A 12871-nucleotide genomic window follows, 5' to 3' on the forward strand; every position below is an offset into this window, starting at 1 on the left:
GCTGACAGAAATGACGCAAAATTCCCATTTCCTTGAAGTAATAAGTGGGAAGGTGTTCTTCAATAAAATGAAAAAGAATAGCTGCCAGATGCAGCTTCGGAGACTATCATCTACCAGAAATCTGAGACAGTCATGGGATGAAGACTTGTGCTCCAAGAATGCAGACAACCAGGCTAAAGGAGGTATTATGGACACTGTGCGGCACTGAGAGATTCAGAGCAAATCAGTTTCTCAGCAAATACAGCCCTCATTTCTGCTGAAAGAACACTTGAACAACGGGTAAGTGAGAAGAAACCAGTCACCTGCAGATTTTCCCTATGAATTTTTACTCTGGTTCACTTAGGGGGAGTACAACTCCAGCTCCCCAAACAGCCACGTTGAAGCATACCGTGGTTCTCTGGGGCCTGCTCGCCTCCTGCTGAAATCAGAGCACAAGGGCAGGGCTGGCATGTTCCCACATCTCATCAGGCTCAGGCACACCACTGCCCTGGGAGGCACAGCATTTGCACTGCCTATGGGTATAAAGCACCCCTGCCTAGGATAATAACAACTGCTAATGGCTGGGGGAGATATGGCCCAAAATACCAGACTGTAGCCAAACTCTGCTCTCATTGAAGATGTCACAAACACTTCCACTGATTTCGCTGTGGCAAGAGCTGGGGTTGTGTCTTTTATTATTCCATCCTATATGAAGAGTTAGAAATATTTTTTGTCATATAGTCACATGGAATAATTGTACCTGCAATTAAGTCCTACTGGCAGGGATGGCCAAATTCTTTTCTGGCTCATTTAACCTTCCTAATGCCAGATTTCATATGGAGGTTTCTACAAAGCCTATATAATACTGTGTCAAACACAATCCTTCCCCATACAATAGAGATTTTTTTTAGGATAAACACCGAAGCAGGCAAATTTAAAATTGAATTACTGCATATTAGGTAAATTGTTACTGCTTAAAAACAGAAATAGCAAGTAAGCAAAATCGGGAAGAAATTGTGTTTACATTTCTGTAACATTCGGGGCTATGTACTGTTGACAGGGAATTCTCTGCTTCCTTTCATTAGCAATTTCAAAATACAGTACAGATTATCCATTATATGGTTTTCACTCATATCCTGACATGGATGCACAGGCAGAATGCTTGTGCAGATCTATAAATATATTTGATTTAGTTGTCTTCTAATATTAAGCCTGACTATACTACCTAAGGAGATGCTGAAAGGATGTGGAGTAACTGAGTTTTAATGGCATTGCTTCTTCAACAAGCTTAAAGACACGGTCTGTAACCAACCTCTAACCCTGCTGAGACGAGACAGCTTTTAATTCTGTAAATTCTGTCCCACCAACACATACAAGCAGCTCAACATAATTGGAACAATTTTATATTAACTGTGTTGTCAAAAAGAACTTAAGCTGTATTTTCTTCAGCCCCAATTACCTTGAAATTAGTTGGATGAGAACAAACTGACATATTTTTATCTGTGCTGAAAGTGCTGAGAGCACTTTCAATGGCATAAGGAAAAGAAAATTGTGTATCCTGAAGAATGTCACAGTAGTGCTTACAATAATCACAATAAGTTTTATTGTTTTTTATGCTAAGCTTTCATATGAGTAATAGTAGTGCTAAATTTTAGTTAGTTAATTTTCATTTGTTGCTATCTTAATTGTTACAAACAGCTCAGATATGCAGTTCTAACAAGGTGTGTTACAAAAACATGCTTAATATATGCCTTCAATAATTTCTTTGTTGTTTGAAAACTTTTAACTTACAGCAAAGCTGGCATTTTATGGCCTGCAGAGCTATAAATCATTTTTAAAATCATGATGATATTACTCAAAGCAGATGTGAAAACATATGTTTGCCACGGTTGTATAAACTGCTTACTTGTCATGCTTAATAAATGTTGATACTTTTATTTTAACTACATTCCTTCTTAATAACTTTGCAAATGTTTTCCATGGTAAATATACTTCGCCTTAGTGAAAGCAATGTCAAGTTTTGAAAAATAAAGCTTGTATACAAATTACATATATATTTTTTGCTGAGCATACATCACAGTCTTCAGTAACTCTCCACATCTGAACATGAAAATTGTTCAACACATTTGAGGTGCACTCAAGCTCAAAACAATTATGCAAAGAGAATACTATTACTACTAGGAACAAAATACATACTGGAGTGGTAAAAAATCTTTGAGGAGTAATAACACTTATATGGGGTGACAGGCTGGGAATTTCAGAAGGAAAATACAGACTGTATCTCCTACTGGTGCAGTCCCCCATTGCAGCATGCTCGTTATTTCTATAAAACGGAGATTCCTAAAGGAGATACAGTACAGGTCCACCACACTGCCTAACGTGAAATTCCAAGATTGTATGAAATCACCTTCAAAAATGTTGGATGTACACCGTTAATGCTTTTCAAATTTTGACATTTATCCCATGATAAATCAGAATGTTTCAGTTCTGGAGCCATGGAATTATACATGAAAACTGCATCTTCACGTGCCAAAAAAACAACTACTTTCTAGTTCTCAGAGACAAACTTGACCTGTGCAGACTAAGCATAAAATTGAACACTTGATTTTGTCTTTTTAATGATAACTCTAATTTCTTATGATTTTGAAGCACTTAAAATATTTTAGCTGACATAGGACAATCTGAGTTTCAAGTCAAAGTAACATGTATAAAAACATATTTAAGGGAGCACGTTCAACTGAGGAAAACACTGCACAAAACTGCAGACCAGAAATGGACAAGCCCATACAACGTTAATCTTAAGGTGACTTATGGTACACAAAACGTTACTGGCAGATCTTTGTTGTGATTGCAAAATGCTCTGTGATCTCAGGAACCTAGGAACTGGTGTCGTGGCTGGGTTTAGGTAATTTTCGCACTTTTGGATTTCTGAGTTATCTTTTTGGACTTTTAAACTGTGATTCCCTTCATCTCTTCTGAGTGATAGATCTGCTACTACTAATAACTACATAATTTGCATCTTTGAACCCCATAGGATATTGAACTGTTGTACTGAAAAGTAATTTAAAATGTGGGAAGAAACCACACACAGTTTAAAAAATTAAAATAAACTATACTTTCAGTTTTATAGTAAATATTTCTCTACGTAATTGTTACAGTTTTTTTTTTATTGGTGTTTTTTGTTTTAATTTCAGTTACAAAGTTAAAAGTACAAAGTTGATAGCTCTTTAGCCTCTTGTGCTGTCTGCAAATGCCAAATGAAGTCAAAAGTAAGGTTTTAAGCAAAATGTTCCAGCCAGAATATTATCTCAAAAATGGCACATATGGGCTTTTATGGGGCTCATGAGGAAAGTGATCAAATGCCTAGGGAAACCAAAGAACAGAAAGAACGAACTCCCTTTCCAGAAGGGAGTTGAGTAAGAAAACATGAAGTTTTAGACACTTCCTCCTCATGACTGGAGCAGCCTCACATGTCTACAGAGTAGAACCCATCTTACAATAAGGTGGCCGCCATTTTCATGAGTCTACTCAAATCACTGAATAGAACTCTGGAATCATGAGGCACATGGAGCCTCCAAATTATTATTTTATTTTTTTTTCACTTGAGTAGCTCATAAAATTGCCAATAACTAGCATTTTAGTTTACTCTGAAAATAAAATAAATATATAGGGAGTGCAATCATTTACACAGGCCTAAGATTTATGAGTTTCTCTTAGTTTAATAAATTACCTAAAAATCAGCTCAAACAAAATATAAATCAGTGAGTTTTCATTTATGATACCACATTCACATTTACAGTAGACTTACAACTACATTTAGCCTACAATGTCTCCTCTGTGGGACACCTCCTTCTTTTCTCCTTCCTTCTTAAAACCTTACTATCTCCCTATCCCTCCATTCTGCAGCATCTTTTATAGAGTTCACTTCACACTTACCTTCAGCTATCTTTTGGTTCTTCATCTACACATCAGTCCTTTTTTGCAGGTAATCATTTTGTATGGCATTCTGTATGTACGGCCAGAATAAACTTTGTCTAGCAATATGACTAATTTTTTTTCTAATTTTATTTACAAGGAAACAAAATGCCACATTCCTCCTCCATGTGCAGCTGCAGATTCCACGTCTCTGCAGCTGTGCCCCGGAGCTTACCTGAATACACCGACATATTAACTTTCTCCAGCTCCCACCAATCAGTGCAAGATCAGAGGAGGCACTTCCCTGCCTACAGGACACTATAGGCCAAACATCACCTCTTCCCTTACTTGCCTCTTATGAGATCAGGTAGCATTATTAAACATGAAAAATGGCTTATTTCCCTCACTTATGAACCAGTATTAAGAGTAGGGTGCACACACATCTACTGGAGGAAAAGAAACAATATCATGTCACTAATCAAATAGTTGCTAAGAACTGCACAAATAATTGAGAAAAAGAATGGCAAAATATTACTCCAAATGATATAAATAGAGGGAAGCAAAGACCTGATTGTTTACTCTTCTAAGAAGAAGGTGATCTAAACCCAGTGGATACATTATTCATTGCAATTAGGCACTTGGTTTTCTTAGATTTATAGTATTATGCAGAATACTAAAAAAGAGAATAAAACATAAGTGTAATTAAATGCCTGAGATAGAAAGAAGTGTAGTTATACCTTTCTCCTTTTGCATTTTTTTTAGGCTTGTCCCGGTTTCTTGATCAATGAGCTCTCCTTCCCTGCTGTTGGTCAACATAGCTAAAAAAATGAGAGTGCACAGCTATATAAGAACTGTCATTTAAAAACTGTCAAAAGAGGAAAGCAGTAAATTACACTTTTTTTTCTTATTATTTTGATATTTTAACATTTATTCATACAAGTTTTAAAGCAGCTGACCACATTTGTTGTACATAAAGCTCCCAATTCAGCAATTATAAATGGAATATGTAGCTGAAGCAAACTTGCTCAACTTGATTAAAAAAAGACACCAAGACAGAACTAAAATTACTAAGAACAACTGATTTTTTAGAAGAGTTCAAATAAAAAATTTAGAAAAGTACTTCACAGAAATCATTTTGGGAAAAAATGCATTTAGTAAAGCAGAAGATGTAAGTGTTAGTAATTATCCGTAAAGCAACAAGTAGAATAAAAAAACTCAGATGCACAGATAGTAGCCCAAATCAATAGATGAAAATGAAAGAAAACATACTTCATGGTGTGAAAAAAAATTCTTAACATCTACCAGATCAGTGAGACATACTAAGCTCATGATTTCAAGATGCCTATTTTCTTTGTTTCCTTCTATGCAACTAACCAATTACAGAATTCAGTATTTCTTTAATAAGACTTGTGAAAAACTTGAAAAATTTGAAAAAGTAAAAAAAATAAAAATAAAAATTATACTTATTAAATATATAAAAATTTGTATGCTTCATTTTTATTTATTTTAAAGAAACCTTTCACTACTACTTCTGGAGCTCAGAAGATAGCACTGTGTGCTATTACTGTTAATAAAACAAGTTACAATAGCTTTCAAGAGCTACAATAAGGGAAAAAAATCCCTTTTTCATTGTTACTAAGGGAAGCCTTATTTTATATACATGGAAGCTGAAGGGCATCTACTTTCTTGTTCTTCCTTTATGTATGCTGTGTTTTGTCCAAGCAGCCCAGTTTCAATTGATTAGTTTGTCTATTGTCAACAGAGGTATGTAGTGCAATGGTGCTGCAGCATGGACCATGGCAAAAACTCCAAAATCCCAGCAAGCTGCTGAGTAGTAATTTGAAGGGAGTGAAGCTCACAGTGACTGCCAAGAACTGCACTGCTTTTGTAGTTTAAATCTAGCTCAGCAGTGTCTGCATAGGTTGGAGTTTCTGTAAAGACAACAGTGTTGACACACATGCACGTAAGATGTTAACTGACTTGCCCTAGATGCCTCCTGGAAGCACCAAGAATAGAATACACATTTCCTCCAGTCCAAATTTGCATTTTAAACACAAGATCAATAATGTACAGACTGAAAATTGTTCTTGAGATAACAGCAAAAAAAAAAAACCACATCAAAAAGCTCTCAGCTTCACGACAGTGAGTGAATGTCTGGCGAAGAGGAGGTTTTTATAGTGTAAAAATCATCGTATGTGTGTTTTCATAGGATATTTAACATATCTTGCTATTTTTCAACTCCAGGTGGTTTCAGAGTCAATTTCTCAAGCCAGCATGCAAGGTAAGTGAGTCACACCATAGAAGGGATGGTATCTCCTGTGCATGGGTAGATACAGGCACAGAATGAGAGGCTGGGCCCTGCGTAGTATTGAATCTAATACAGCAAACTATAGTGAGGAACTTTCTGGTCATTTTCGGTGGGATTTTTTGTACATTTCTTTCTGTTTTGGGGAAACAAAACAGAAAGGGGCTTTCCTGAGCTTCCCAGTAAATAAGGTATTTGCTACAAAAAACTGCTAAAATTTGTGAGGTCAGCAACTGTCATGGGGTGTGAGGCTGCAGAGCACTAACCAATTCTGTCTGGTGTGTTGTCCAGCTGGGAAGGTGAGCTGGACACGCTGCTGCTCTGATGAGAGGAAGCATGGCTCCCAGGCCGCTGACTGTCTTCTAGGGATGGAGCTGGAGAAGGGCTGTCTTGAATCCTTTCCTTGAAACAGAAATAAAACAAGGTCTGTGCAATCTGATTAATGAACTTCACTGAAGTTCAATTTAAAAAAAAAATGAAAGTGGCTAAAATAAAAATAACAAATAGTCTTCTAAGATAAACAATGAACAGAATTCAGATCAAAAGAGTAGTATGGCCTTCAATACTCAAAAAGAATATCATCTTCTACATGCGATGCATCTAGACACAGTTTTTCATCCTTAGGGTCATGACACAGCACTTACCACCTTTTTTTCTTTCATAAATCTAACATTTTCACACATAGGAATATAGAGAATATTTTTTCGCATGGTTTATACAAACTAATTTTACTCTACAGATATTGAAATTGGCATCTATGAGTCACATGTCACATAAATAAATCAAATTTTGACAAACTGGCACTAAACACAGTCAAATTTGTAAATTCACAAGAAAAATAACTTCTTGTCCTTAAATATACCACGAGTGTCTTCTGAAGGCAGCACACAGTCCAATTTCAGATGAGAAGTGCCACAGACCAACAAAAACAAGACTGCTTGCAAATTTTTATGTGCACATTTTTACACAAAACTTTGAGATTGAAGTGTAACTTAAATACACCTGGTGCCCTAGGGAGGAGAAAAAATTGAGAAGATACTGTAAAATTTAGAAAAATGAAGTTCCATAGTCCTGTCTGTCTAAACTTGAAGACTCTGGAGAACTTGTGGAACTTCCACTGTGCAAATTTTTGCTAACAGGTCAGATGAGTAATTATTCATCCTGTCTTGAAAACGCTTGATTATATGACCACTTGAGACCATTCCAATCCAATGAGTCCACATGCATTATCCTCAGTTTATTCAAAATGCCAGTCCCCTTTTCATCATTGCAAAGATCATTGAAAAATGAAACTCTTCTCAAAGGGGCAGATCATGGAGTGAGATACTCTAGATATCCTTATTTGAAATTTTATATTTTAAATCCTTTGTTACAAGTAGAAAGACCTTAAAGACACAGTTTCAGTGGAGGAACACTAACAAGGATAAGCCCAGAAACTGCATCTTTGCAGATACCCTCATCTGTGGCAATCAGCTGTTCCCAGTGGAAACACAGAACTGAAATATTAGTGATTTTTTTTTTAATTCAATTTTTTAAAGGGGATTCTCTTGCCCCATTCCTTTAAAAACCACAGTTACACTTACACTGTGATCTGATGAAGTTTTCTCAAAGGAGCTTGGCAGTTTTTCTGCCTTTCTAATGTATTTCAGATTTTTCAGTAAGAGTATGCAATCTGGTTACTCGGTGGCAATTTTCCATGTGCTTCTGAAAATATGTTCAATAGCATCAATAGCAAATTTTAATGCAATTTTTGCTAGATACTATGCTGAATCAATACTATAGCTTTAGGAAGACAACACTAGATTCTCATAATTTCTCCATTACCAATAGCTAGCATAATAGCTTCTGTTCATAACCTATTGAGGCAATTCATTAATAACACTGGCAGTAGGATTGACATTTTAAGAATACTATTATCCATTGAAAGTATCTCTCTAAAGCACACTCATCTTCATATTTACAGACACATCTGAGAACAATGTGAAGAGATTGTGAGAGTGGATACTTCTATTAGCAAGGGGTGGTATTTGTCTATTCCAATCACACCAGCCAAAAACATAGTAATGAATGTGTTTTTAATAGGATAGTTATTGTACATTAAATAGCAACTGAGCTTCAAAATCACGTAACAGATGTGTATCTATTACATAGCTGTTAATCCTCAATGGAACTGTTCTCACTAATTATCTGTTATTTAATGAACATACAATAACAAATAAATCTTGGAGGGAGACTATTAATTGTAGTACTTTTGAATGTTAATTAAAATATTTATTAAGTTTTTACAAATTAACCTACTATACTTTGAGTTACAAGATCTTAAAATTTTTAAAACTGAATGCTTTTAATCTAACAAATTCTCAAATTCTGGTAGAAAAAAAGGAAAAGCCACTCATCTCAAAGTAGTCAATGTTTTATCCTTGGTTCAAAAGACTGATCTTAGAGGTTGCTGAGATCAGCAAAATAGAAGACATATGATTTACTGATCAGTAAATGACATTTAAAGGGTTACATCAAGAAGAATTCTTCTAGGTATATGATGAATAACATACAAACAACTGACATCATCTGTCTCGGCCTGTACAAAGCATGTGAGTGCCCTGCACAAAATTTTGTCTCTAATTTGGAGAGATGTTGATTTAACAGATGGAGCACTCTGTCAGAAAGGACTTGGCTGGATGTTCACACTCAAAGAGCTGTGAATCAATGGCTTAGTGCTGAGGTAGAGACACCTACAGATGAGTGGTGCTTCTCAGAGGTTGGTATTGGGACTATCTGTGTCTTTGCTGGTGACACTGACAGCAGGGCTGAGTGAGCCCTCAGCAAGTTTGCGAACAACACCAAGCAGAGTGGAGCGGTTGGCATATTGGATGGAAGGGATGTCATTCAGAGGGAGCATGACAGGCTTCAGAGAAGGGATGAGCAAACCTCAGTAAGTCCAACAAGACCAAGAGTCTGAGTTGGAGCAATCTCAATCATGAATACAGGCCAGCAATAAGTGTATTTAGAACAGCCCTACAGAGAAGGACTTGGGAGCACTGGTGGAAGAAAAACTCAACATGAGCCAGCAATGTGTGCTTGCAACCTGGATAAAAAGCTGTATCCTGGGCCACATCAAATCAAGTGTGACCAGCACGGCAAGGGAGGTGATTCTGCTCCTCTGCTCTGCCCTCAAAAAGTTCTGAATGGAGACAAGCTGTGGATGCCCATTCCTGGAGGTCTTCAAGGCCAGGTTGGAAGGGGCTTTGGGCATCCCAGTCTAGTGGATGGCAACCCTGCCCATGACACAGGGGCTGGAAGAAGGTAAGCTTTAAGGTCCCTTCCAACCCAAGACATTCAGTGAATCCGTGCAATCCTGAGCTTATAAATACTTACGTATTTTACATTTACATAAATAACAGCCTTGAGTAAATAACTGGTTACAGCTAACAGGCTACAACTCTGACTGTAATTCTATTTGCCTGGATTTCAGCTTTAACAATCCTCTTTGGCATTACTTTCTTTTTATGACCAAGAGTACTCAATTTATAACTAAGATATAATTTTGAAATGATTAATCTTACAGAAGAGTGCAGAGTTTAAGTAAATTTTCTTGTCTACTGCAACTATGAAAATGAATAGCCAAGGAGAAGACAAGCCAACTGTTCAGCAAAAAAAAACAAACCCAAACCACCTACGAACAAATTAACGACAAATTAACACAGTTATCACACAAACAGCATATAAGTCACCTTTAATGAAAGTTATTTGAGTAATTCAAAAGCTGATGATTTAGGAAAGCAAAGCATTCTAGCCTCTTCTGATAAATGTACATTCCATTGTCTCTTACTATATAATAATAATTTCTGCTTGAAGTAATTTGCCTTCAAACTTGGGGTCTTATTTAGAAATGTTCAGGCAGAAATAAACGTGTCAAATAATAATGTCATTCTTAATCACACAGTGAATCACTTTCTAAGAGAGTAAGTTGATTATGCCATCTAATATCTATCTGGTTACAAAAATTTACATGTACTGGGAAGATGCACTTTCCCCTACATATAACAAAGGAGCTGAAATTTTCTCTATATTTTATGTACTAGAAATGAGGATATAGTGTCATCATGTCCGATTCCCTATGGATTGAGAAACTGTCTATTTCTAAATGTTTGTGTGGAAATACAATGCTGAATTTCTCCTACTACAATGAATAACACTATGATCAGATATATTCTTTTTTTCCTCCAAGTAAACACATCCATTTTTCAGTCCTGTAATCAGTATGCATCTATTTAGCTACTTAACAGCAATGTGCTCTGGTTCATTAGGTAGCTACTGTTGTGTCTCAGCCTAGTTAAAATTTCACAGCAAGTTAATCTATTTTATTACAAATGAGAACACAAGTGATAATGTCCTCACCATTTTCCAAACACAGGGTTAACAGTATTTGTAACAAATCAATGAAGGCATTTAAATAGGAAAATTGCAAATCTAAAACTTTAACATTTTTTACAGATTGATGACTTCATTTTATTCGTCATTTATGTATTTTACAACCTTGTTACTTTCCATAGATTCTACTTTTTTTCTTCTTGAAATAGCTCAGTTCCCACTGGCACACTGCAGTGCAGCCTAGTTCTGCAGTTGGCATGCATGAAACTGAGAGAGAAATATTTCTGAATAGCCAAATTTTCTCCACTGAATTTCTTCATATTTTATAAATCTTCAGGATTCATACTCCATGTTATAATGTAATGAATTATATATGTATAATCTACAGATTGTGAGAATTTTATGAAAAATGAAAACATTTCTCAAGATCTCACCTATTTATCTAACTGCAGTACCCACTTTATCTTTTCTCTTTCCTTTACAGAGCTGTATCATAAATTCTCAAAAAAGACTTTTTCAGTATTTAATCCTTTTGAAGGGTAATATATTTCCGTCTTACTAAAAAATTGTGTCTTGCTTTGGCTTAGAAACTGTAGCTACAAAGCCTGACATTGTCAATTTTAGTTGTGATTTAGGTTAACAGCACTGAAATCATCAACTCTTGCAATTTCCAGATACATCCCTGATTTCACCTCAGTACTCTTTTTCTAACCCCTGCAAGATGGTATTCCACACAAATAATGTGAAACACCACATAGAAGTTTTATCCTTACTAGTTTTATTAGAAATATATATGAACAGCTTACCTATTTTTAACATAATCATCTTGACCTTAATTCCATACCTCTGATTTTTTTTATAGTATTTATCTTCGTTTTGTGTCAAGAGTTTAGAGAAATGATGCTGGATTTTCTTTTATTTTTCTTTATTCTTAGTGTTAATGTAGCTGTAATTACTCTTCCAAATGTTAATCTATTAATGAGTTCCTAGAGGATTTAATGGCATTTCACTGCTGACAAGCAGGATTTGGAAGTTTGTCTGAGATGTAGACATTTTATTCAGACATTTATCTTGATATTTCATATTTAATTGAGATGCTTTTTCTGTTCAGGGCTCTGCAGTAGCAGGAGAACTGTAATTCAGACCTCAATGATGAAACTGAGAGGAAGGCAATATGGGGATTCTATTGAATTTAGGTTTAGATTTGAGTTTTCAACTATTGCAAGAAAAATTCAGAGTTGATCATCAGGTTCATAGGCTCTGGCATAATAAATTTTCCAACATTAATTTGCTCCCTAGATCCCCACTGGAATGTGCAGTGTCACACCTCAATCTTACAGAGCTTGTCAAATCATCATTCAGATTACCAAAATGGACCACAAGCTGGCTATACCTTACTTAAAAAAAAAAAAAAAAAAAAAAATCAAGAATCAGAGAGGCTCATTTCTCATTTACTATCCTTAATTAATGCACTGTTATAAAAAACAATACACGCTTAGCAGTTAGGCTTTTTAAAGAAAAGGTATAATCTTGACACAGTAAGCAAGAACTATATTAAATCTGAGATGATGCTGGACAGATTAAATGTGGTAGACCACAAAAAAGATGTTGGTAGAGCTACCATTTTTGGGCAAGAGAACAGTGGTCAGGTTTATATTTTGAGCTATCTTAGGTTCAGAATGGGCATATGTAAACAGTAAGGACAACTTGTTGGTCTTCCGAGCTAGTTATATCATCTCACACTGCTGTAAGAACTGGAGATGAACAAAGGAAACAGCTGGTCTAAAAACTAAGATAAGATATGTATGTCTGAAAGCCAGCTGGATCCTATTCATCTTTTGCACTGTATTGGAAAATCGTTCATTTAAAATATATACTTTGCCATTTGAAATGCATTATTTTTTTCCCACTGTGTATATATAGTTGCTTCAGTCATAGTCAACTGGCATTTGTTTTCACACCAAATTTAAGAAATAATAAAAACTCTTCTGTTTACTGATTTTTAATACCAGATGTTCACTTGCTAATTCCATTACCTTGTAACTACTTCCTATAATTCATTAATTGCCAGCTGCTCAGCCAAACAGAGAACCACAGCTAATCAGATGGTATTGGTAAACAGCCAAGTAAGAGCTTCCTTCTTCAACATTTCTTAAATTAGCAATCACTGGGAAAGCTATGGCAATCTTCACTGGTGTATTAAGATTTTACCTTTACATTTTACTTTGAATCTGAAAGTACAATATTGACTAAAATTGGACATACTCCTGTTGTGGAAACTTCCTACTTCAATCCCTCCTA

At 35.7% G+C, this 12871-nt stretch overlaps 1 protein-coding gene across 5 annotated transcripts in view; it reads right to left on the reverse strand.

Annotated features, from left to right (window-relative positions):
• DACH2 (dachshund family transcription factor 2) overlaps positions 1-12871 on the reverse strand; it is a 266533-nt gene that overhangs the window by 44872 nt on the left and 208790 nt on the right. For all 5 annotated transcript variants that reach the window (XM_085230818.1, XM_085230817.1, XM_085230816.1 and 2 more), the window contains 2 exons: positions 6466-6601; positions 4632-4712 (listed from right to left, as the gene is read on the reverse strand). In XM_085230818.1, the coding sequence (XP_085086944.1) occupies positions 4632-4712; positions 6466-6601 (217 nt within the window). The remainder of the gene's footprint in view (positions 1-4631; positions 4713-6465; positions 6602-12871) is intronic.

This window comes from Meleagris gallopavo, chromosome 9, assembly GCF_905368555.1.
Source record: "Meleagris gallopavo chromosome 9, MGAL_WU_HG_1.1, whole genome shotgun sequence".
In the NCBI taxonomy this organism is placed as follows: Eukaryota; Metazoa; Chordata; class Aves; order Galliformes; family Phasianidae; genus Meleagris; species Meleagris gallopavo.